The sequence below is a fragment of the Anomaloglossus baeobatrachus genome, chromosome 9 (genome assembly GCF_048569485.1).
Source record: "Anomaloglossus baeobatrachus isolate aAnoBae1 chromosome 9, aAnoBae1.hap1, whole genome shotgun sequence".
NCBI classification, from domain to species: Eukaryota; Metazoa; Chordata; class Amphibia; order Anura; family Aromobatidae; genus Anomaloglossus; species Anomaloglossus baeobatrachus.
Window position 1 is genome coordinate 169,191,797 of NC_134361.1, and position 26,020 is coordinate 169,217,816.

Genomic DNA, 26,020 nt, shown 5'->3' on the forward strand with positions numbered 1-26,020 from the left:
CATTCCAAATAGGGTGTGCAATGCAAGTCAATGGGGGAAAACTAGCAATGTAATGTTAACCCGAATGCTGCACTATTCATGCGAGTAGCGAATAGTGCGCAATTTGGGTTACTCGTTACATTGCGAGTATTCCCCATTGATTTGCATTGCACATGCTATTTGGAAGAAATATGCGAGTATTAGACAATACTCGTTATGCATATACGGTAGTTAGGTACTCGCTCAACTCTACCCTCACTTACAATTTTTAGAGGTCTAACAGCTGGCCCACACTCATAATTTTTGGAGGGCCAGCTGGTGGCCCTCACTCGTAATTTTGAAGTGTCAGCAAACGGCGTTCACTCATAATTTTTATCTGGCCAGCAGCTGGCCCTCATGCAACTGACAAATCTTTGAGGAATGAACCAAAATGGTGAGCGGCTATGATGCCCTAAGTAGCGTAACCATCCCACTTCTGTGTCTACTCAAACGCTCCCTGCTCTCAATTAAAGAGGAAGCTTTGCATATGGACTTTGTGAAGGTGGAGAGAGTACACAAGTTGCTCAATTGTTGCATATCTTGACTGCTTGCCCTAGAAAAGCTGCCGTTTAGACTTGTGGACTTTGAGGCATTCCACAACCTGATGGCAGTGGCCGTACTGCGATCCCCAGCTGCCAATATATTACCAAAGCAGTTAGTTTGCAGCTGAAGTATACCTATAGAAGGACTGTAAAGCAATATACCCTGACTATATGCCTCTAATACAAAACTATCCCTCATCTATCAGCTATCCTTACTCTGAATGCAATAGTGATATTAATAGGGAAATGAATAGATGTCGGCCTGAAAAGATTTTTGTTTTAGGTTACAGCAGCAAGTACTGTAAGAATAAAATCCCTGCCTACAGGCCTCTATACACTATCCTTTCTCCTGCAGCTTTCCCTACACTAAATGCAGCTAAGAGCAGTATTATTAGAGAATAGAAAAGATTTTTATGTAGCAACAACAAGGTCTGTAGGGCTAGAATCCCTGCCTACAGGCCTCTAATACACTATCCCTTCTAAAGAAATTTGCCCTACACTAAATGCAGCTAAAAATGGTATTATTAAATAATAGATATTTTAGATACTAGTGTAAGTCATGTACAAGGTGGGCTCCTCTGTATACAGCAACACCATGCACCAGGAAAGAGACTCTAGGCAGTTGGATTGATAAATGATTGCTTTACTTTACCAAAACAAAAAAACATGCATAAAACAGAAGAACATAAATACAAGGCCTAAGGCCGACACCCCTGTGCTGTGCCACCCATAACGGCGACTTATGTCGCCTTCTCACCAACCTTTGCCTAACCAAGGGACTGTCTGAACGGTCGTCTAATACCTAGTAATCCCTCTGGGATACAGGAGTAATTGTGTGTGTGTGTGTGTGCGTGTGTGTGTGTGCGCGTGTGTGCGTGTGTGTGTGTGTGTGTGTACACGCTCAACCAGTGGTGGTTGAGCTTGTACCAGTCTAACTTTACAACTTATCTACCTAAACATAAACAAATCCCATAAACCTCCTGAATACCCTTAATTGCTGAAGCCTCACAGAGAAGTGAGGAAGGCAAAAGTGGGAAGGCAAACCACACAGCTCAGAAACACAGTTCTGGAAATCTTATAAAGCGTCAGTCAATGCAAACATGTGGCGCTGTCCCTTTAAGGTTTTAAATGTAAACGTAAACTGACACAGCAGAGCCAGCAAGTGTTACTGTGTGTGTCTATAGTCGGGCTGAACAGATAGGTTTTTTGGTACCAAAACATAAAGTGTAGCGTGCACGTGGTCCTGGGCCCAGCCTATCGTATCCAGGTACTACAGTGTCCAGCTGCCATAATAAGAGATTTGGAGTTCCTCTCATGGTGACCAGTATAGCCAGCACCTTCAGAATGGTGATCTCCGGCACAGGATGCTGCTCACATGCATCACAGTCCTCCTCGCTAAACTCCAACACGAATCTTCTCCCAATTCACCTAAATATTTCTGTGGCGGCTCCTCAGCCCTCGAAGTCCAGTGAGAAGTCCGTTGAGATGTTGCTATAGTAACTAGTTGAATGCAGATGCAAAACAGCGGCCTCTTGTGGCTGGTCAGTAACTATGCATACAATGAACAGTAAATAAGTGTCTGCAGAATTTCACAGTGGATAAAAGGTCACTAATACACTCTCACCTTCTCACATGCCACACCACTTGAGGTTGACGCCCCTGACATACCTCCCCAAATCAACTCATGCTGTACATAGCACTGTGGAGGAACACCTGCTGGTCCTTCACAGCTGTGGAACATCCACCTGCTCTGGGACATTATCTGATGGGAGAGCTGTAGGTGGTATAACACTTTTTCTAGGAGGCAAGACCATGGTCATGGGGCTTTCAGGCTGTGAAGGAGTGGGTACAACCCACCAGTTAGCATCCACTGGGAGTTACACTCCCACCACTTCAGGGTTCGCTGTCGCCTCTGCAGGAGCGGGATCCTCATGTTACGATGGAGATTTATGGTCGGACCCCCAGTTCCCACTCCCAATTCATTTAAATATTTCTGTGACGGCTCCTTTCTGTTACGCACACCGTTCTCACTTTCCCTGCAGCTCGTATACACCGACTCCTGAGTCCTCAAAGTCCAGTCGAGAAGTTCATTGAGATGTTGCTATAGTAACCAAACAGTCGAATGCAGATGCAAAACAGCGGCCTGTATAATTTCTATAATTTCTCCAGCAAATTGTACTATACTAAATGCAGCAAAGAGCGGTATTATTAGAGAATAGGATAGATTTTTTTTAGGTAGTAGCAGCAAGGTCTCGGCAAGGTCTCTAAGGCTAGAATTCCTGCTTACAGGCCTCTAACACACTATCCCTTCTCCAGCAGCTTGTTGTACATTAAATACAGCTATTAGCAGTATTATTATAGAATTAGTCCTGAAAAGGACCGTTGGTTTAATGTTGCATCAACAGGTACTGTAACGCTATAACGCACTGTCCCTTCTCCACCACAACCTCTCCCTACACAATTTCCGTGTACAGTGAGCCAAGCATGGCATCACCATGTCTTATAATGACCCAATGAAGCGATGCGGCAGGCAAATCACAGTAATGCCAGTAGCCAATATGGCTATGCCATTACTGTGAATGGCAGGCAATTCCCACATATTCAGTGGCTGAAAAAAAACTAAAAAAACATGAAACGTGGGGTGGGGACTCAACCATGGTACCCAAGTACCAGGATACTTGACCAAGTATCGAGCATCTCCAGCACCCAGCACCGAGCAGGGCCAAGCAACCTCGCTCATCACTAACCAGGAACGTTTTAAGCTCTACTAATAAAATAGTGATATTTTATATCCAAACGACGGGATTCATTGGCAGTAGACTGCAAGTTGTCATTGTGCCAACTTGATAGGTAAAGATGGTTGACCTCGGGGAGATCAACATCCAACACCACGGAGACACCATCACGTGTTTCTCAATGCAGTGACACTAGAACAAGGCCCCCTGGGAAAATATGCAAAACAAGAATGCCGCGGAGACACCATCACTTGTTTCTCAACGCTGGCAGGAAACTAGCCAGGTCTTTCACCGGGAAGGAACAACCACGGGAAGGGCAGTCTCCAGTCAAAGAAACCGCCTATACCAAAACATGATATCCATCCACAGACAGCTGTTTTGGGGTATTTGCCCCTCATCAGTGTGGAGTAGGAAACTGCAAACTTGAAGCAGAGAACTTTTACTTGTCAGGTAGAACTTTTTTAATGTTGAGCATGAGCTGCAATACATTAATATATTGTATGTATACTATACTGGAAGATATTATTAGTTTACATTATCTTTTTTTAAAGCCTTTTAAGTCACTGACAAAATGTTTCATAGATTTGTAACTCATTTAACTTTTGGACAAACTCCAGAATGTTTCTAAAAGTCCATTGAATATGTATACACAATGGTGATTCTACAGTCAGATATGTAATATCATTATAAGATAGAACATGAAAATGTATGCAGAAACTACATTGGGGCGGGTTTAAGATAATAGCCGACTGTAACAAGCACTTTTACAGTTTGACAGCTTAGACAGGTTTTGCCTGTTGCAAAACTCAGCAAAGAAATAATAGAAGAGCCGAACAGATAATTAACGCGTGAGAGGGACGGCAGCTGGAAGTGGATTAAGCACAAAATCTCTGCAACAAGATATTTTCTATTGTTTTCCTACACTGGAATTGCTACAAATTTCAAAGAAATGCCGGAAGGAGAAATTATTGAGTTTCTGACTATTTCCTTAGCCAGGATTTCTGGTAAGTTCATATGAATAATATAATATATATCTCCCATATATAATACAAACAAAGAATGGAAATGAGTTATCTTGTGCATTACACACAATTGTCTGCATGTTGAATGTGTAAATAATGCTCACTCTACATTGTGAGTGGTTTATGTTTTCTAGGACTTTACTGATCCCATCTCTAGCAATAGTGATGAAAAAGTTAAAATAAACTTTGAGCCCACTAGCAAACCAGTTCTGCTCCATTCTTAGTGTAAACCATGGAGATAGTAGTCCTACAATCCATGGAAAAAGAAATGAGCGAGTCACCCAATATTGAAGTGAAACAAAAGAAGATGGAAGGACCTAAGGCTATTAAAAGCTTATATGTTTCCATGTAGGTCAATTATCACTCACGTTGCACTTTTGTTTAACACACCTGCAATTTTAGTGGCAAAAAAATGATACGACTAATAATCCTACAACGCAACCAATTTTTGTTTTAACTTTTTTAACTTTTCCCCTTACTCTAGATCATGAAACAAATGGTGTCATTCAAAACTACTATCCCTCATGTAACACAAAGCTCTCATACGTCTATGTCAGCACAAAAATGTAAAAAAGTTATGACTATTTAAAAAGGAAAGGAAAAACCTTAAAATTTGAAATAGTCAAGCTTTTTTTAACTTTTGCATTGACATAGAAGTATGAGGGGGCTTTTTTTTTTGCAAGACGGATAGTAGTTTTGAATGACACCATTCGTTTTATTATAAAAAAAAAAAAAATCCAATTGCGATTAAATGAGGAAAAAAAATAGAAATGTTGTCGTTGTTTGGGTTTTATTTTTATGGCGTTAAAAATGACTTGGAAACACAATTCTCCAGGTCAGTACGATGACGGGGATATAACACAGGAATAAATATAAATTACTGATTCATTGCCTTCAGAAAATTCAGAATGTTGTAAAAAAACATTTTTTGTGTCTGAGATCCGTAACTTTGCTATCAAAGGAGTTCAATGGGGGCTTGTTTTTTTGTCAGGTGAGTCGGTGTTTTTGCTTATACAATTTTGGGTGCAAATTATGTTTTGATCGCTTCTTATTTCACTTATTTGTAGCCACTAGAAAGACACAATTCTGGCAGTTTTTTTTCTTTTTAAAGTGATCACTGCTGTGCTTAATGAATTTAATATTTTGATACCATGGCTCCATCCAATTTACGTTAGGGGGAGGGTTGATGGGTGTCCAAATTAACATCCAAACTGGCTCACGCTGCTTAAATGCCACCATGGCTTAAGTCACATGTGTGTGTGACTCACAAGCAGATTGCATCTCCTGGACTGGCCGTGGCTCTCCTGTCAGGAGAGCCGCCGGCTGGTCTGTGTTATGCGATGCGATCCTCTTGCGAGTGACACGCAAGTGTCACTCCACCGTATCAGTAAGGTCCCTTTCACAAATTTGTATAAAACATTTACATGAAAAAATGGTACCGGTACCATCAATATGTCTTCTGTGTCCCATCAGTGTGTCATCAGTGATCCATCAGGGAGCCATCAGTGTGTCATCCGTGTGCCATCAGTGTGCCATCCACGTGTCACCCATGTTTTTCCGGTATGGATAAAGAAAGAACGAAAGAAAGGAACAATGAATGAAATTACAAATCTTCTCCTATACTTTGCAATGTTAAACATGTACAGCACACACATGGCACACGGATGTCATCTGTTTGCTGTACTTGCTTTTCACCGACCCATATACTCTTAATGACCCTAGTTATCCATGCTGCCATAAAAAAACTGACATGTTACCTTGTGGGTCACACGGACACATGGTCTGTCTGAAAACACGGACATGTGAAGATCACCATAGGTTAAAGTAGACCTATAATAAAAATAGATGCCACATGTACTAGAAACATGTACATGTGAAGGAGGCCTGATTGACAACAGTGTTTAAGATGTTAAACGTAACTATTATAAAGAGATGCCAGCTATACAATATAGCTGCATCTGCCATTTGTGGAGCAGGCTCTGCTTCTGACATGGCTATAAAAGTCCCAGACAAGCTCCATGGTGTAGTAGTACGTGTCCAAGTTTGGAGTTCAGGTGCTGTTCGTATGCTAATAAGGTTTGTTGAAAGGTTGCAGCACAGGCAATCAACAAGCTTTATTGCATAAAGAAAATGCTTGTAAGTTTCTGTGAAAAATAAAGAAAAAAATAAAAAAATGACATGGGCTCCTGCCTATTTTTGAAAACCATCTCAAGGGAAGCAGATAATCGTGGGCTGTTGCAGCTGTCTGCTTTACCTTCGCTGGCTATCAAAAAATGAGGAAACCCCATGCTGTTTTTTTTAATTATTTATTAAATAATTTTAAAAAAATGTCTCGAGGTCCCCTTATTTTTGATAACCAGCCAGGGTTATTTGGCCCTTACCAACCTAAAAATAGCAGCCCACAACTACCCTAGATCCCTCAATTCTGGCACTTTGCCTGGCTCTTCCCGATTGCCCTGGTACAGTGGTAATACTTTTGGCGTTGATGTCAGCTGTGAATTGACAGCTGCCATCAAGCCCAGGGATTAGTAGTGGATAGGTGTCTATTAGACATTCTCATTAGCAACCGAGCAAGTGTTGAGTTAAAAAACACACACAGGAAAAAAAAGTTTATTTGAATAAACATTCCCCCACACTCCCTCCTTCATAATTTTGTTAATTAAAAAGAAATCCTCAAAGATCTGAATTAATTCAATGGTAAGTGTAATGTCCGCCCATGATGCCCATCTATTCCTATGGAGTTTCATTCTGAGAATGTTCTCAAAACGATGCTCCATTGGTCACTTATGGTCAGAGGCAGACCCAGAAATTCCGTGTTTGTTGCTGACTGGCAGTGACCTATGAATCCTCATTCTGAGAACGTTCTCAGAACAAATCTCCATAATATTCAATGGGTGTTATGGGACTTTACACCACTGAATTATGTTGGAACGTTGAGGATTTAGTTTCAATCAATAAGTTGCCAAACGAGGTAGTGTGGGGAGTTATTCCCCAATTAGATCAGAATTTCGAGGTTTTTTTTTAATTCAATAAGTTGGTGAATGATGGAGTGTTTATTCAAATAAACAATTTGTTTTCCTGTGTGTGTGTGTGTGTGTGTGTGTGTGTGTGTGTATGTATGTTTTTTATCTCTACACTTAACTCTACAACGGGGGAGAGGGTATCTGTTAGATGCTTATCCATTACTAACCCCTGGGCTTGATGTCAGCTGTCAATTAACAGCTAACATCGACCCCACAAGTATTTCCACAATTGCCGATGCACCAAAGTAATCGGGAAGAGCCAGGTAAAGAGCCATAATTGGCATATGTAATGGATATGCCACTTCTGTGGCAGCTGTAGGCTGCTATTTTTAGGCTGGAAGAAGCCAAATAACCAAAGACCTTCCCAGAATGATAATACCCATCTATCTGCTTTACCTTGGCTGGTGATCAAAAATAGTGTGGAGACCACAACATTTTTGTAATTATTTATTTAAATAATTGGGGGAAAAAAAACAGCATGGGATCCACTCTATTTTTGATAACCAGCCAGGTTAAAGCAAAATACCGAGGCTGCAGCCTGCAGTTGTCTGCTTTACCTGCACTGATTATCAAAATAGGACCCCAAATATATTTTTTTTATTTATTCCATATACACATTTGTTTTCGGGGCAATTATCCCCATTTTGCTTCCTTTTGCAGCCCACTGGTCTTTATTATGACCAATTTACAGCCATTTTAGAACACAGAAGTTCGAGTCCTCTTTGACTTATATGGGGTTTGGTGTCTGGGGTCAAGTTTGGATCAAGTCCGGGTCCTGATCTGAACTTTGAACTGAACAACTAAAGCTTGTCCGAACGCTGTGAACCTGAACTTTGACGGGTCAGCTCATGCCTACTGGCCATTCCATAAAAAAACAGAATATATGTGGTACAATGTTGATCAGAGTTGTGCTATCAAAATACATAATGATTACTCTTAAGGCTGCTTTACACGCAACGACATTGCTAGCGATGTCGCTCGTGAAAGCACGCACCCCCATCGTTTGTGCGTCACGGGCAAATTGCTGCCCGTGGCGCAAAATATCGCTAGGAGGCGTCACACTAAACTTACCTTAAAAACGACGTCGCTGTGACCACCGAACAACCTCTTCTTTAAGGGGCCGGTTCGTTCGGCGTCACAGCAACGTCACCATGCAGAACTCCAATAGCAGCGGAGGGGCGGAGAGGAGGCGCTGGATCATCACTCCCATCTCATTGCCGGAGGACGCAGGTACGTTGTTGTTTGTCGTTATTGGGGTGTCACATGTAGCAATGTGTGCTGCCTCAGAAACGACGAACAACCTGCGTCCTAAACGAGCAACGATATTATGGAAATGAACGACGTGTAAACGATCAACGATATGGTGAGTATTTTTGATCGTTAACGGTCGCTCGTACGTGTCACACGCAACGACGTCGCTAACGAGGCCGGGTGTGCATCACAAATTCCGTGACCCCAACGATATGTCGTTAGCAGCCTTTAATCTCCAGTATATATATATATATATATATATATATATATATATATATATATACATAAAGCAGAAAATCTGTGTGTTGTAGCTAGAGATGAGCGATGTTCGAGGCTCGAGGTTCGCCAATTTCATGTTCAAGTGATTTTGGGGGGTGTTTGAGACGTTCGCCGAACTCGAGCCTTTTGCTAAAAGCTCGACAGTTTGAGTAACGTTCGAGAACGGTTCGATCAACAAAAAGCCTAGCTAGTTACTAGCTGGCTTTTCACTGTAATAGTGTGTCACAGTGCGGGGGGGACGGGGTTTAGATCAGTGCTGCTGCTGAGCTGAGTGCTGAGAAAATGCCAATCGCCATTTTTTTTTTTCCCTAACCGGGCGTACAGTAGGGCGGGCCAGGCTGTGAGCAAATCACAGAGACACACACTGCAAAGTGGATTTATGCCAGACAAGCAAGGGCATGTGTCATAGGCTGTGCATGTCACATGTCCTTGCCTTATAAGACACGGCCATTTTCCCCGTCGCCGCCATTATCTCTCTGCTGCAAGTGGGTGACAGTCACCGCTGCTGCTGTGTGCGCTATAGAGATACAGTGCAATCTACACAGCGCTTTAGGGATTAGGGACTACTGGTTATTTCAGCCCTTTTCAGGGCTGATTTACAGGTGTTCATAGCCATAGCTGCTAGGCAGGTCCGTGCAAACGCTGTGTAGGGCTTTAGATAACAGCGTCTGGCTACCTCAGCTCAGGCAATTCCCTGCTGCATTTTTTCATTAGCAGGGATAGAAAGTGAGGCTCCTTTGCGGTCCTGCTACCCACAGAACCCGTGCATTCTACCCACCTGCCCATTTTAGCCATGCTATTTTATTTCCCCAAAGAGCTGACACTTTTTGTGGCATCCTAAAAGTGTCTGGAATACTAAGTTAGTGTTCCTTTGCTGTCCAGTGACCCACAGCACCCGTGCATTCTACCCACCTGCCCATTTTTGCCCTGCTATTTTATTTCCCCAAAGAGCTGACACTTTTTGGGGCATCCTAAAAGTATCTGGATTACTAAGTTAGTGTTCCTTTGCTGTCCAGTGACCCACAGCACCCATGCATTCTACCCACCTGCCCATTTTTGCCACACCATTTTATTTCCCCAAAGAGCTGACACTTTGTGTGGCATCCTAAAAGTATCTGGATTACTAAGTTAGTGTTCCTTTGCTGTCCAGTGACCCACAGCACCCGTGCATTCTACCCACCTGCCCATTTTTGCCACGCTATTTTATTTCACCAAAGAGCTGACACTTTTTGGGGCATCCTAAAAGTATCTAAATTACTAAGTTAGTGTTCCTTTGCTGTCCAGTGACCCACAGCACCCGTGCATTCTACCCACCTACCCATTTTTGCCACGCTATTTTATTTCCCCAAAGAGCTGACACTTTTTGTGGCATCCTAAAAGTGTCTGGAATACTTAGTTAGTGTTCCTTTGCTGTCCAGTGACCCACAGCACCCGTGCATTCTACCCACCTGCCCATTTTTGCCACGCTATTTTATTGCCCCAAAGAGCTGACACTTTTTGTGGCATCCTAAAAGTGTCTGGAATAATAAGTTAGTGTTCCTTTGCTGTCCTACTACCTACAGCACCCGTGCATTCTACCCACCTGCCCATTTTTGCCACGCTATTTTATTTCCCCGAAGAGCTGACACTTTTTGGGGCATCCTAAAAGTGTCTGGAATACTAAGTTAGTGTTCCTTTTCTGCCAAGCAAGGTACACCACATGTGCATTCTACACTCCTCTCCATTTCTTCTACGCAATTTTAATTTCCAAAAGTGCTGACACTTTAAGGGGCATACTACAATTGTCTGGGATACTACCTTACTGTTCCTTTGCTACCAAGCAAGGTACACCACATGTGCATTCTACACTCCTCTCCATTTCTGCTACGCAATTATTAACTGCAGGTAGTCCAGCCAATCTGTGACGAAGGTGCAAGCGTGGATATAATGTTGCCTTCATCCAAAGGTGGTTCTCTCGATGTCTGACAGAGCTCAACACCACCAGCTGTTTCCACTTCCAAAACAACTGACGACATGACAATCACACTCCCTGTTGCGGGTAAAGGGGTGGAAGGTCAGCGTGAAAAAGCATGTGTGACTGCTGTCCCCACAGTCACAGAAGATGAAGAGCACGCAGATGCCATTGATGGGGCACATGGTGGTTGCACAGCCCCGCTAGGCCGCATTGTAGCATAGTGACCTTTCCACTGCGACTTATGCTTCATTTAAAGTAGTGTACAGGGTGGGCTCCTCAGTATACAGCAAAACTACACACTAGGAAAAGGACTCTAGGCAGTTGGGTTGATAAATGATTGTTTAACGTTCCCAAAACAAACAATAAGAACCATGCATAAAACTGAAAGAATAGAACAATCTATTCACAATTCCGAAAGCCTACACCCCTATGCTGTGACAACCGTAATGGCGATTTTTACCCCCTGCTCACCAACTTTTGCCTAACCAAGGGACTGTCTAAATAGTTTCCTACTACTTGGTAATCCCTCTGCGTAGCAGGAGTAATTGTGTGGGTGTGTGTGCGAACACGACTTACCAGTATCGCATCACAAGAGCTTACAACTTATCTACCTAAACATAGACAAAACCCATTACCACCCTTGAATACCCTTGTTAGCTGAAGCCTCACAGATAAGGCAGATGGTAACAGTGTGAATACAAACCACATAGCTCAGCAACACAGTCCTGGAAATCTTGTAAAGCAACAGTCAATGCAAACATGTGTCGCTGTCCCTCTATGATTTTAACTGTAAGTGACAATTTGACAGTGCAGAGGCAGCAAGTCTTATTGTCTATATAGTCGGCCTAACCAGAACAGATATGTGTTTTACTAAGAAAACAAAGTGTTGAGTGCACGCATTACTGTCTGGGCCCAGCCTATCGTACCCGGGTACTGTGGAGTCCAGTTGCCATAAATACAAACTTTATGCTCCTCTCACGGTAAACAGTATAGACAGCACCGGAAGAATGTCGGTCTGTGGCACAGGATGCTGCTCACAGGCGTTACGGTCCTCCTCACCAAACTACAACACGACTCCCCTCACAATTGACCGAAGTGTTTCCGCGGAGGCTCCTTGCTGTAATACACACCTTTAGCTTTTCCTTCTGTTCATAGACAGCATCTCCTCCGCTCTCCAAGTCCACAGCCGAAGACTGTTTTGCTATTGCTATAGTGACCAAATAGACAAAGGCATATGCAAAAGAACAGCTGCCCCTTGTGTGCAGTCTGCAACAATGCATGCAATGAATGGCAAATAAGCATGTTGCATTGACAGTGGATAAAGCTGATCAATACACCCTCACACTATCAATTCATGTGACACATCTGACACTTCATGGACAAAGTACTCTAAGGGGTACTTTGCACGTTGTTACATCGCTACTGCGATGTCGTCGGGGTCAAATCGGAAGTGGTGCACATCCGGCGCCAGTAACGACGTCGCAACTCGCAACGTGTAAAGCCTAGATGCACCGATAACGATCACAAAAGCGTCATAAATTGGTGATCTGTGTAGTGTCAGTCATTTTCATAATTTCGCTGCAGCGACAGGTACGATGTTGTTCCGGCTATGCGGAAGGAAGGTGGGCGGGATGTTTACATCCCGCTCATCTCCGCCCCTCTGCTTCTATTGGCCGCGTGCCGTGTGACGTCGCTGTGACGCCGCACAACCTGCCCCCTTAGGAAGGAGGCGGGTCGCCATCCAGAGCGACATCGCAGGGCAGGTAAGTGCGTGTGAAGCTGCCGTAGCGATAATGTTTGCTATGGCAGCTATCACAAGATATTGCATGTGCGACGGGGGCGGGTACTATCGCGCTCGGCATCGCTATCATTGGCTAGCGATGTCGCAGCGTGCAAAGTACCCCTAAGTATTGAGTTTTTGGCCTCTACTTAGAGATTGGTGACAAATCTTACAGATGACATAACTTGGGTGATCCTTTGCGATGTCAAAAAAGCCCCAGGCTAAACAAGGCTTACAGTCCATGCGACCTGCAGAGCCACCACGACTTCTGCTCAGAAGCAGAGTTATGCCTGAAGATTCAGTTGTTGACGTGCTTCCAGTACTTTTTCTCTCTCCAGGAAGACGGAACGTAACCTCGTTGTCAGTAGCATCCTCCACCTCCTCTGCTGACCTCATCGACTGGCTGACTTTGGCTTCACAGTAAGTGGGGTCTCCAACCTCATCATCACCCTGTGTTTTCACTCCCCTCGTCCTGAGTCCTCCGAGCCAACCTCTTCCTGCCCTGACCGAATAGTAAAGTTGTCGTTCCAATCAGGTATCTGAGTCTCATCAGCATGTTCCCCATTGTCTCCACCAGGAGGATTTATAGTTTGGGAATGAGGGTGTACATTATGCTCAGCATCTTCTTCATCGGGGCCTGGATCTGACTCACAAAGCTTCTGGGCATCAGTGCAGATAATTTCCTTGTCTGGACTCACAGCAGCTTTGGAGCAGACCTCTGATTCCCAGGCTATAGTGTGACTGAACAGCTCTGCATTCTCAACTATCTCTGTTACCCCATACTCAGCAGGGCTGGTTGAAACTTGAGAGCTGTTAGGAAGCAAGTGCGATTGGGTTGACACCACAGAGAAATGGAGTATTTGGGATATTGAACTTGAGGTGGAGGAGAGGCCACTTTATGGAGCACTTGAGATCCATTGAAGCACCTGCTGTTTTGGTGCCTAATCTACATTTGGTTGCAATGGTCGTGTCTGTGAAAAAAGGGATCATATCAGATTATCCATGGGAAGAAGTACACTTCTTGTTTTGGTTGGTAGTTGGTGTTACGAATTGGTGCCGCCGTAGACGCTTGCAGCCGGCTACGGTTCCATCCAGTTGCGGCCAGGCGTCAGCTGCCATTTTTTGGCCATGCCTCGGGTCGGCCAGCTGGCTGCTTTCTCCTCCACGTATAATGTGGAGAGGCGGCTAGTGCACATGCGTGTGTCAATTTACCCCACCCACAGCCTAAGTCCAGTGTTTCGCCTAGTGAGTATGCTGAGCCTGACTGTGCCATTCCTGAGGCTAAGTCCTCAGTTCGGGCTACAGCGCATGCTCCCACACTTAGTTTGAAAAGCCTCTTTGCACAGGTAGTTGGACTCCGTGCCGTGTGTAAGTCCAGTGTTGTGCCTAGAAAGCATGCAGAAGCTGATAGTCTGTTTTCTGAGACTGTTTTCAGGCAAATGAGCATGCTCAGGCACTTAGTGCATCAGAGGCTAGGTCCATTAAGGAACTCACTGGCCATGTCCGTGAAGTGGCAGTCCATGATAGTCCAGAGGGCATCAGGTGTCCTGATGATGTGGCCACTCCGGACTGGCTCGCAAATGCCTGCCCCAATGATTTGGCACCTCATCATTGTTCGTCAGATGATGACTGGTGAGGTGTTTGGGGCGTGGCTGCCATGCGGTCATCATTGAAGTGGCGGTTACAGATAGGCCACTGGTTATGTCACTGATGATGTGGCACTCTGCTATTGGCTCATGGAGGTGCATTGTGGTCCACCCTGGGTTGGGGCGGACCCAGGTTAGAAAAGGGGCTGGAGACAACAAGGAGGTGCGCAGTCTTCTATTATGCTCAGAAAGAGCACACCTCCATGTGTTTAACCCATTGTGGCTTTAGGCCAGAGGTAGGCAGGGATAGGGCGTCGGTGCAGGCTGCCACCACACTTGGTAACGCAGAACGGTTAAGACCAGCTCCTGTCCTACCAGTCATGCTAGTGCAGCCCAGTGGCATTAACTGGGCTGCTGCTGCTGCGCCTGCTGTCCACAGGTGTGCCCCATACGCACACGGACAGCGTACCCAATAGCCCCTGTGTTGTTAATAGGGAGTTCCTGGGCTGGGTGTGTGGACTCTGTGACGCTAACAGGGTTCACAGTCTCCAGATCCAAGTGTCGTCTAACTCGGTTCAGTCTACTATTAGTTTCAGAGCCACCCAGCTCTGTATCCTCCGCCTAACCTTCGTGTTGCCAGCATCTCCTTTTCCATCTGTGAGCATGGTGGACCCCGACTGGTGATTGGGATATATACCACCTTATCCTAATCTGCCAGCCCCCCCATAACAGATGGTGTTTCTTCAGCAGATGTTACTGTTGCTTAACCACCAAACCCACGGACACACATTTTTTTTCTCCTTTCCAACACACCTGTTCCCCTTTCCACCAGCATATGGCCTTTTGTCACTCAGTTTGTATATTTACAAATTTGCAACTCTGCAGGGACACCATACTCAACGCCATCTCAGCACAGCAGCCAGCCCTCGGTTCCTCAGATGTGGACAAATAAAAGACCATTTCCTCCTAGCCATGGCAAAGCATTGAGATTCACTCTGTGCAGCACTGGTGTTTAGTGGAAAAGCCGAGCTAAGATTGCGTACCTGCTTCTGCTGATACTCCTGCATACGTGCGTCCCTTTCTATGGCAGGAATTATTTCGCCAAATTTTGTCTTGTACCGGAGATCTAACAGTGTGGCAACCCACTAGTCAGCATTACTTCGAATTTGGACAATCCGAGGGTCATGTTGTAGGTAGTGCAGCAAGAAGGCGCTCATGTGTCTTGCGCATCCAGGAGAACCAAGTCCTTGCTGTGTTGGTGGCGGAGAGGTGAGAATCATGCCTCCTTCCTCTGCCGTCTCTCCCCAACCTCGCACAACCAAAATGTGAGCAAGCTGTCCCTCATCTGCTCAGTCTTCCATGCCCATCGCCAGTTCGTCCTCCATTTCTTACTGGGCTCCTGCACCTTCCTCAACAGTTAGGCTGATACTATGTGCCCTTGTTAATCCCTCTCCCCCACCGTCCCATGCCTGCCGCCTTGGTGCTGCTGACCGTCTGGACATTGTAGGTCTTGTTATCCCTTCAGCATATGACTCCTCCTGTACTTCCTCCCATTGCTCTTGTCCCACCACCTGGACTATGAATGCTTTTTAGAGTGTGCTCCAGCATGTAGACGACCAGAATTGTCATGCCGATAATGGCAACGTCAGCGCTAAACATCTTCGTCGCCATTTGTAAACTTCGAAGAAGGGTGCATAGGTCCTTGATCTGAGAGCACTCCAGCAGCGTGATCTGCCCCACCTCTGGATCTCTTTAGCACAGACTATACGTCATAACGTATTGCAGCAGGGCTCGCCGGTGCTGCCACAGACACTGTAACATGTGCAGATTCAAATTCATGCGTGTCGGCACATCGCATTTCAGGCGGTGAACCGCCAGACCGAAAGACTTCTGGAGCAATGCAAGTTGTTGAGCTGCTGGGTGTAAAAGGATAAGGCACAGCCAATATAGTGGAGGTATATCGAGCTGCACTTGTTGGTTTCCAAACCGTAAGTCAATCAAATAGGTACAAGGCACTCTCAAGGGTTAATTTTCATAAAATTAATTCCAAAATAGTCTTAAACATGTGACGTTTCAGCCACTAGGTGGCCTTCATCAGACAACTGGTATCATAAACTGGCCAAAATTGGAGTGTCAAGGCAACGGTGTCCACCGCTATGCTGCATAGCGGTGGACACCATTGCCTTGACACTCCAATTTTGGCCAGTTTATGTCACATGTTTAAGACTATTTTGGAATAAATTATATGAAAATTAACCCTTGAGAGTGCCTTGTACCTATTTGGTTGAGCTGCTGGGTGTGACCGGTGGAAGTGAGCACATAGCGAGCGTGGCCGCTGCAGAAGGCCATGTAGGCCGGGATGGTGGTTTAAAAATTGCTGGACAACCAGGTTCAACACGTGAGCCATACAAGGCACGTGTGTCACATTGCACTGACGAAGGGCCGCACCCAGGTTTGCATCATTGTCGCACACAGCTTTTAAGTCACCACCGGAGTCCGCTCCAGCAACTTGTACTACGAACGCCAGGTGACACCGTGTTCCTTTCGTAGATAGTGCTGATGATGGGAGAGCAGTCGATGCCAGCGGCGCCGGTGGCCGAAGGTTCCGCTCAGCCACTGGGCTGGGTTACCTTGAGATATGCAGAACCACTGGCTGACTGCAGGTGGTGGTTGTCTCACAGCTGAAGTACCATCATTCAGCTACAAACAATGGGAAGACACCACACCCTTTTTAAGCCCCTCCTGTCTGCTGACCACTGCCAGACATAGTTCTGAACTTCTGGTTCCTGTTCCACCCAGTTCTGTTTTGTGATTTTGGGTGCTGACTACCGCTTGTTTCCTGACTAGTCTCCTGCCTGCCTCCTGTATATGTACCTCGTTGCCCGATCCGCATTTGACCTCTGCTTGTTTTCTGATTAAGTCCTGGCCATCCGATTCTGTTCATGTTCCTCAATTCATGGTTTAACCCTGCCTGACTACTACTCTCTCGGACTGCAGCCTTCCACAGGTATTAATCACCTTGGGCCATGTGTAATTCGAAATCCCTGTATCGGTGTTAAAGAGTTTCAGGATTCTGGGGGTCCTGCTTGGTGAGTGGCTTCCCTCTAGCCTATCCTTTACAGCCCATCTGAGTGTGTGGATCCAGGCAGGCGTTACACCGTGCCCTCTGCAGAAGGCCATGTAGGTCAGGATAGTGGTTTAAAAATTGCTGGATAACCAGGTTCAACACGTGAGCCATACAAGGCACGTGTGTCACATTGTCACAGCGAAGGGCCGCACCCAGGTTTGCATCATTGTCGCACCCGGCCTTCCCTGGCTGCTGGTTGAGTGGAGACAGCCATTGATGAAACTCGGTCTCACTCTCCAGAGCTTACTGTCCACAAATCCTCAGCGGTGGGACTCACATTTCCCAGACATTTCAAAGTAAAGATTTGACCACCTGATGCCGTTGAGCTCTGCTGCCAGCATAGTAAGGAGGTGTGCGGGATTACTTGTGCACAGTTACAATGCCGGTGGCCTTACAATACAGGTTTTGAGCGGAGGTTGAGAACCTAGACGAGGTTGAGGAGGCAGAAGCAGTGGAGGAACTTCTATATACAGAGGAAGGATTGACACACAACTCGTGGGGACGGAAAGACTTGTACAGCAGACCCTTCTCCATCTCTCACCATAGTTACCCAGTGCCCAGTCAGCGACATGTAACGCTCCTGTCCATGCTTACTGGTCCAAGTATCTGTGGTGAAATGCACCCTGTCACACACAGAGTTTCTCAAGGAAGCGGTGATGTTATGTGCAACATGCTGGTGTAGTGCGGGCATGCCTTTCTTGGAGAAGGAGTGGCGACTGGGCATCGGCTCTTGGGGCACTGCGATGGGCATAAGGTCTCGAAAATCCTCTGTTCAAAAGGTTGGAAAGGCAGCATTTCTGTAGCCAACAGTTTGCAGATGCTGAAAGTCAACCTCAAAGCCATGTTATGCCCTTCTAAAATCATGTAAAACACAGCAATGGGACTCCAACCACAGTCTCCCTTGTTTCCAAAAGTTGGGCCACACACACACCACTTCACTGGCATCAGTTGTCCCCCAGTTGCAATCTTAAAAAGATGCTTTGCATGAAGCACTCTCAAAAATACACCAGACTTTCGCCTCCCCTGGATGACACAGGTGTAGAAAAGTCCTCTGTGATCCATGACTTTCTCAGCTTGATGAACGTTAGTCTGTCCACATTGTCAGTGGACAGATGCGTGCGCTTATCTGTCAGCACACACCCAGCAGCACTGAAGACACGTTCCGAGAGAACGCTGGCTGAGGGACACGACAAGATCCCCAAGGTGTAAGTGGCGAGCTCAGGCAATTTATCCAGATTGGAAGCCTAAAATGAGCAAGGCTCAAGTTGCACAGTAATGGCATCGATGTTTCCTTGCATATACTCATATATCTGTGTCTCCTCCTCTTTTTCCTCATCCAGCTGTTTTGTTTTCGCATGAGTATTTGTCCTTGTCACTTTACCATGTGTTTGTGGTGTCTTGGGAGTTTGTTACCTTTTGGACACCTTTGAAGGTGTTTTCTATGTGTTTTTAGGTGTTTGTGTTTTTTTCCCATTGTTTTCAATGGGGTTCGAGAGGTTCGTCAAACGGTTCGTCGAACGTTCGTCGAACGGGGCCTCCGTTCGACGAACCGAACTCGAGCCTTCAGAGGTTCGCTCATCTCTAGTTGTAGCCCGTTGAATACAAACCCACAGTTTTCACTCAATTTTAGTGAACTTTTGCATGGCTCTTCTTTAACACCAGACTAAAAATACTGTAAACATTATAACTTGAACTCTCCTCCTCTTCACAAGATTTGGCCCACTGAATTTAGGCTCTAAAGAAATAAAGTAGAAAATGGGTGTCTGCATGTTGAATTCAAAACTACAGTTTTTGCCCAAATTGTCTTAAAGAATTAAAATGATAGCGTCCAAAGAGTCTCTCTTAAAGGGGCAGTAACCTTGTAGTCACTAAGATGGGGCAAGATGATAAATCATTGTAAAGTCTGAAACTAGAGCAACAACTTTCAACAATCAGTTCAGAAGTAACTGGGGCCCTCATTTCTGAGAATTGCTACACAGTAAGATTGTTTTGGTTGCCAATAGTATCTAGAATGCAGTTTTCAGTAATGAAGCTGCTGATATAAAGTAAAAGCTGAGCCCTAATTGGTTGCTATGGACAACTGGAGCAGTCTGACTGTGAGAGTCAGAGTCAGAGTTTTCTTTATTTTCAATTCAGGACTCTGAAAATTGTAGATTCCCATTGAAGGCATCAAAACTATGAATTAAAACATGTGGAATGAAATACTTAAAAAAGTGTGAAACGTCTAAAAATATGTCTTATATTCTAGGTTCTTCAAAGTAGCCACCTTTTGCTTTCATTACTGCTTTGCACACTCTTGGCATTCTCTTGATGAGCTTCAAGACGTAGTCACCGGAAATGGTTTTCCAACAGTCTTGAAGGAGTTCCCAGAGATGATTAGCACTTGTTGGCCCTTTTGCCTTCACTCTGCGGTCCAGCTCACCCCAAACCATCTCGATTGGGTTCAGGTCTGGTGACTGTGGAAACCAGGTCATCTGGCGTAGCACCCTATCACTCTCCTTCTTAGTCAAATAGCCTTACATAGCCTGGAGGTGTGTTTGGGGTCATTGTCCTGTTGAAAAATAAATGATGGTCCAACTAAACGCAAACCGGATGGAATAGCACGCTGCTGCAAGATGCTGTGGTAGGCATGCTGGTTCTGTATGCCTTCAATTTTGAATAAATCCCCAACAGTCTCCCCAGCAAAGCACCCCCACACCATCACACCTCCTCCTCCATGCTTCAGGGTGGGAACCAGCCATGTAGAGTCCATCCAATCACCTTTTCTACAAAGACACGGATCCAAAGATCTCAAATTTTGACTCATCAGACCAAAGCACATATTTCCACTGGTCTAATGTCCATTCCTTGTGTTCTTTAGCCCAAACAAGTCTCTTCTGATTGTTGCCTGTCCTTAGCAGTGGTTTCCTAGCAGCTATTTTACCATGAAGGACTGCTGCACAATGTCTCCTCTTAACAGTTGCTCTAGAGATGAGAAGGTGTGTCCAAACTTTTGTTTTTTTGCATTTGTGGATACAGTATTGTACTCTCTTTCAGCTAAACAATACAGCACATTGCTTATACTGTACCTCCCGTACACCAACATTTCTATTGAAAGCTAAAGTGTAGTTTAATTTGTTTTACATGTCTTTTACTGTACAGTATTTTGTGTTATTGTACTGTAATAATTCTATATGAATACAGTACATTATTTTGTATTACTGTAATAAGTTTGTATAAATACTGTAAATATTTTTGGGTAATGAATCGTCTGCGTTTCAATTATTTCCTATGGGAAAATTTGCTTTGATATAAGAGTAACTTGGTTTAAGAGCACACTCCCAGACCCAATTATATTCGTAATCCAAGGTTCCACTGTGTGTATATATATACAACCTACAATAGCCCTCAGTCCAGTACACCACTGCGCAACCAGCTCTGTCCTCACCTATTGTACCATCACCCATTCCCTGTAGACTGTGAGCCCTCTCGAGCAGGGTCCTCTCTCCTCCTTTACCTGTCTGTTTTGTACTGTTAATGATTGTTGTACGTATACCCTATTTCACTTGTAAAGCGCCATGGAATAAATGGCGCAATAATAATAATAATAATAACTGCTCCCGTGGCCTCTCATTCTACTTCTGCGGCCGCTCCTTAGCCTCATGCATATTCACCGCTTCCCTCGCTCACCAGTATCTGTGATTGTTTGCTGTCAGACCGCACCCCCATCCTGAGTAGCAGTGTCTGACTCTTCTAATCACGAATCCTGTATGTAGGTCTATCATGTTACAAAAATGTATATAAAAAATTGGCATAGGGTTCCCCCATATTATGATATCCAGCACAAATAAAGCCTACAGCTGCAGGCTGCACCCACCGACTGTGCGCTTATCTTGGCTGTGTATCAAAATAAGAGGAACCACATGTGGCTTTTTTGTTTTGTTTTTTTAATCATTTAAATAAATAATTTTTAAAAACGGTGTGCGGTCCCCCCCAATTTTGATACCCAGCCAAGATAAAGTCTGACAGCTGTGGGCTGGTATTCTCATGGTTATTGGGCCCTCCCAGACTAAAAATAGCAGCCTGCAGCCACCTTGGATTGTTGCATCAAATAGACTTTACCGGCTCTTCCCAAATGACCTCGTGCAGTGATAATAAGTAATAAGTAATAAGAGGTCAATGTTAGCTCACAGCTGCCAATAAGCCATAGATTAGTTATGGGAGACATATATGAGACCCCCCCATTACTAATCTGTAAATGAAAAGAAATAAGTTTATTTTAATCAATAGATCTTGGAATGATAATAAGTTCCACAATTAGAAGTGTATAAAAAATGTTCCTGTGCTGAGATAATCATATAAATGTGTCCCTGTATTGTGTAATGGCTATGTCTGACCGTACAGGGACATGGTCTGATCCATTTTCCTTTATTACTCTTTATACAATCATGTGTATATGGCTTTGTCATCTGCATAAACTCCTAGGTATAACCTTGAAATCCTTGTATTAAACCCAAATGCTCTATGAGGCTACTTTCACACTTGCGTTGAACGGCATCCGATGCATTGTGTTGTGTGACGGATGCAACGGATGTGTTGCATATAGTGGCACAACGGATACAACGGATCGTACAAAATAACGCAATCTATTATAGTTTTTTTTCTTGACTTTACACATCTGGGCATGCGCAGTTGTGTAAAGACGGTTGCGTTAACGGAATCTGTCAAATGACGGATTCTAACGTAATCCGCCACCATAGGCGTTCAATATAAAAACAACGGATGCCGACGGAATCCTGCAGGTTGTGGTTTTTTGACACTCCGCCAAGCGCAGAAAAACGCTACATGCAGCGTTCCATCCGCCAGACGGATGCAACGCAGCATCGGCTGACGGATGCAACGCAAGGCCATCCGTTGCTATCCGTAGCTAATAGAAGTCTATGAGGAATAAAACAGTTTCCTGCAACAGTTACCGTAATTCATCATGGCGGCGGATAGCAACGGATGCCGTTCAACGCAAGTGTGAAAGCAGCCTGAGTGAAAAAAGCACATAGTTCTAAGCAGGTTACGAGGATGCAACGTCACAGAAAATGACGACTCAGTGGAATGTATATAATAGGGATTTATTTCACACAAACAAAAAACATAGTGCCTGGAATATTCGTTCGGAGCACCGCGCAGTTGGTGATTATTTCAAACAGGTTACTTTACAGTAGGAGATTCAACTATACAAATGCACAAAGTATAGATACTTATACTTATAGTATAGATATATTTATACTCTATTACTTAAGTTACTAAACAATAGGTATAGTCAATGTTGTTTTAGTTCACTTTCCTTGTCAAAGATGCGTTAGTGTCACCGTTAACTAATAACACAAGTAAGCAGTACACAGGTCCTTATGTAGTCAGGGCAAAATCCCTCAGGCCACAAGTCCAACTTTAGTATGCAACTTTCCTCATTTAGCATGCCTGGACAGGAAGCAACAGCTCATTCGCATCTTCTTCTAGTTATGGTGTTTGGTATTTGGTCTATGGGTTCCTTCTAGAGCCAGTGGTTGGTATTTGGTTTTGGGTTTCCTTCTATAGTCAGTGTTCGATATTCAAACAACAAAGAAAAAAGAAGAAATAGGACCTGTACACCTTTTGTATTAAATTAATGTACAGGTGCACAAATCCGCTATGTTTCCAATAAATAACATATAGTGTATATACGATGTGGCAGCACACTTCAATTAATGAATAAATGAAATATTGCTACATACATTAAAAAGTGTAAGGTACTTAGCGATTTTTGACTACAGCCCTCATTCACCAATTTACATAAAAAAAAAAATGTCCAATGTAATCCATAGCGACACCCCACAACGTTCCCCAAAAGCAAACCTGCAAGACATAAAAAGAGAAAATTAGTAAAAAAAGAAAGACAAGAGACACCCTCTTTCATCCATTTATTTCCCTGGGAAATCCCTAATCCATGTCAAGTGTAATCTAATAGGGGGGCGCCATGACAATCCAATACTCATTGTCCCAGTCAATAAAGGACAGAACGTTCCCCATTGACTGGGAGAGCAGTGACTGCAGCCTCACATACTGCTGTGTGAAGCACTGCAGTGAACTGAGATGCAGCCCAGGTCACCGGAAGGGCTCACACAGCACTGTGTGAGTGGCTGCAGGAGTGACGAGCGATGTCATGACGCTAGCTCAGTTCAATGCTTGCGGTTGCTCTCAAGAGAAGCATCACGAGAGCCCACAATGTCATTGCACATCACAGTCGTTGGCTTTCCCCTTACTTGGTACGAGAATGGCCTTGACCATTGAACTCAGTGACAAGTAGTGACGTCCCGAGTTCAGCTAAGCTCATTGCAGTGGGCTATATTGTATAGCTGATGATTGCCCCGAACAGCTGCAGTCAGTGTGCCCATCAATTGCTGCTGTTAATCTCTTAAATGTCACTGTCAATTGTTGATAGCGGCATTAAAGGACCGCGATCCAGCCTGAATGGTAGTTTAGGCAGCCATCGGTTTACCTGTGACATGATACCGTGGCAGAACAACGATGGGTTGCTATGACAACAAGGAGCCGGTTGAATGCCACTGTACCTATCATGTGATCACTCTCATGATGTCCAGCCTGTGACTGGCCATCATAAAAGTAATTTTCAGCCTCCATGTCTCACCATCCACATCAGCTGTGAGCATGAGACTACCTTCATTTTATAGATAATCATCGTGGCTATCTCATACATAAGTTTGACTTGCAACTATTTTACATATGATTAACTATGCAGATTCTAGTCAAGTTACTGCATTGTTACTCTTTTGCTCCTGGACTTTTGAAAAAAAATTCTGCCTGTATACTACAAATTACAACCTGCTTTCACATTCCAATTTAGCTCAGTGATTTATTAGGTTGATTCCCAAGGAAAAGGTCACTGGTTCCAATCAGGAGAAAAAGAGAAACAGCATCATCTAGCTTATCGATAGCAGTATCTTGGTCAAGAAAATTGCCAAATTGCATCTTGTGAGTGCCATGACAGTTGGAGTAATATGAAATGAAGTCCGTCGATCCAAACAGAAGCCAAGAGGTGGATGTCCCAGAAAAATGTTAGAGTCAATAAGACGGCTCATCAAAAGGTCTATTGGATACTTGACCAGGATTAATAGTTGTCCTAGTGCTGAGCTATATGTGAATATCATACAAGGCAAATTATTTCCCATACTCAAGTACTAAGGGTATGAAAAGAATGATATAGTGTTCCAGCAGGACAGCAACCCAAAGCATATTTCAAGATTGACGAAGAAATGGTTCAATGGCAATGATGTAGAGCTGCTGGATTGGCTGGAAAAAAGCTGTATACATACCCAAGTGAGTCGACCAGTATGCACCAACATTGGGAACGTGTAGAAGAGACTTGGGATCGCATTTTGGTCGACACATGCTTGAATCTGATTTAATACATGCCCAGAAATTTTCAGCCAATATTAAAAGCCAAAGGAAATTTACAAAATACTAATAAAATAATAAAAATTAAAATTTAGATTTTTAGGAGCAAAACAGTAAGAATGCAGTGACATGACAAGAATCTGTATAACTAATCATATGATAAATAGTTGCAAGTCAAATTTATGTATGAGATATCCAAGATGATATAAAATGAAGGTAATCTCACTCTCAATGCTGCCGTGGATGGGGAGATATGAAGCCTGAAACTCAAAAATTCAAAACATTGTTACCCTTTCGTTTGTCACTGTACATAAAGCAATACTGTCTCTAATGGGACTAAGATTTGAAAACTGGAATGAAGAGGTAAATTTGTTCTGCCAATTAAGAATGTATCATTATAGAGAGGGGGAGCCAGCACTGCCTATGAATGGCATGCAACAAATAAAAAGTGTAAAATTCACAAATTCATTCCTACTGTACTATAATGAAAATTAAGATTTTTAGCAAACAATTGATCAATAATTTGAGCCACCCCTACCACGTCACAGCAAATCTCAATAGGGGGGGGTCCTACTCTATATTATATAATTTACCATTGTGCCATACGGCCTCCTAAATATTTTAATAAGCAGAACTATATAAAAGCAACACATATACCTGTGACATCTCCGAACCGCTCCCATGTTGCAATGACAGATAACTGCGAATAAAGGCAGGCCAGGTGCTAGCATATGCAGCAAGGCCACACACACCAACCAGCACAATGTCAGAACTGGCCCTCACAGTGTCAGACCAGTAGCCATGGATAAAGGCAGAGCAGGCCCAAGTAAATGGTGCTTAATTAATGATACCTGTGGAACAGGGTGAGGTAGTTGAATGTGCACAGGCTCCAACATTAGTTTAGATAGTAGCAGAAGGAATTTGCAAACCTTTCCTTGAAAACATGGAAGCGGTTTCTGATATGTACAGGTATGTGTTGCTTTAATATGGTTCTGCTTTTAATGAATTTAGGAGGCCGTATGGCCCAATGTAAATATTAAATATAGAGTAGGACCCCCCTATCAAGATTTGCCGTGACATGGCAGGGGTGGCTCAAAAAATTGATCAATTATTTGCTAAAAATCTCATTTTTCATTATAGTACAGTTGGAATAATATGTGAATTTTCACTTTTAATTTTTTGCATGCCATTCTCAAGCAGTGCTGGCTCCCCCCTTTTCTGTAATTAAGAATGAAGACAGATATAAGTTGATACTGCAGTGTGATTTAATGTCAATGC

At 44.0% G+C, this 26,020-nt stretch overlaps 1 protein-coding gene across 1 annotated transcript in view; it reads left to right on the top strand.

Annotated features, from left to right (window-relative positions):
- The first annotated feature begins 4,078 nt into the window (after positions 1–4,078).
- The window catches only part of LOC142250610 (uncharacterized), a 130,385-nt gene continuing 108,443 nt past the window's right edge, over positions 4,079–26,020 (top strand). The window contains exon 1 of the mRNA XM_075322795.1: positions 4,079–4,299. Coding sequence (XP_075178910.1) covers positions 4,245–4,299 — 55 coding nt within the window. The 5' untranslated portion in view covers positions 4,079–4,244. The remainder of the gene's footprint in view (positions 4,300–26,020) is intronic.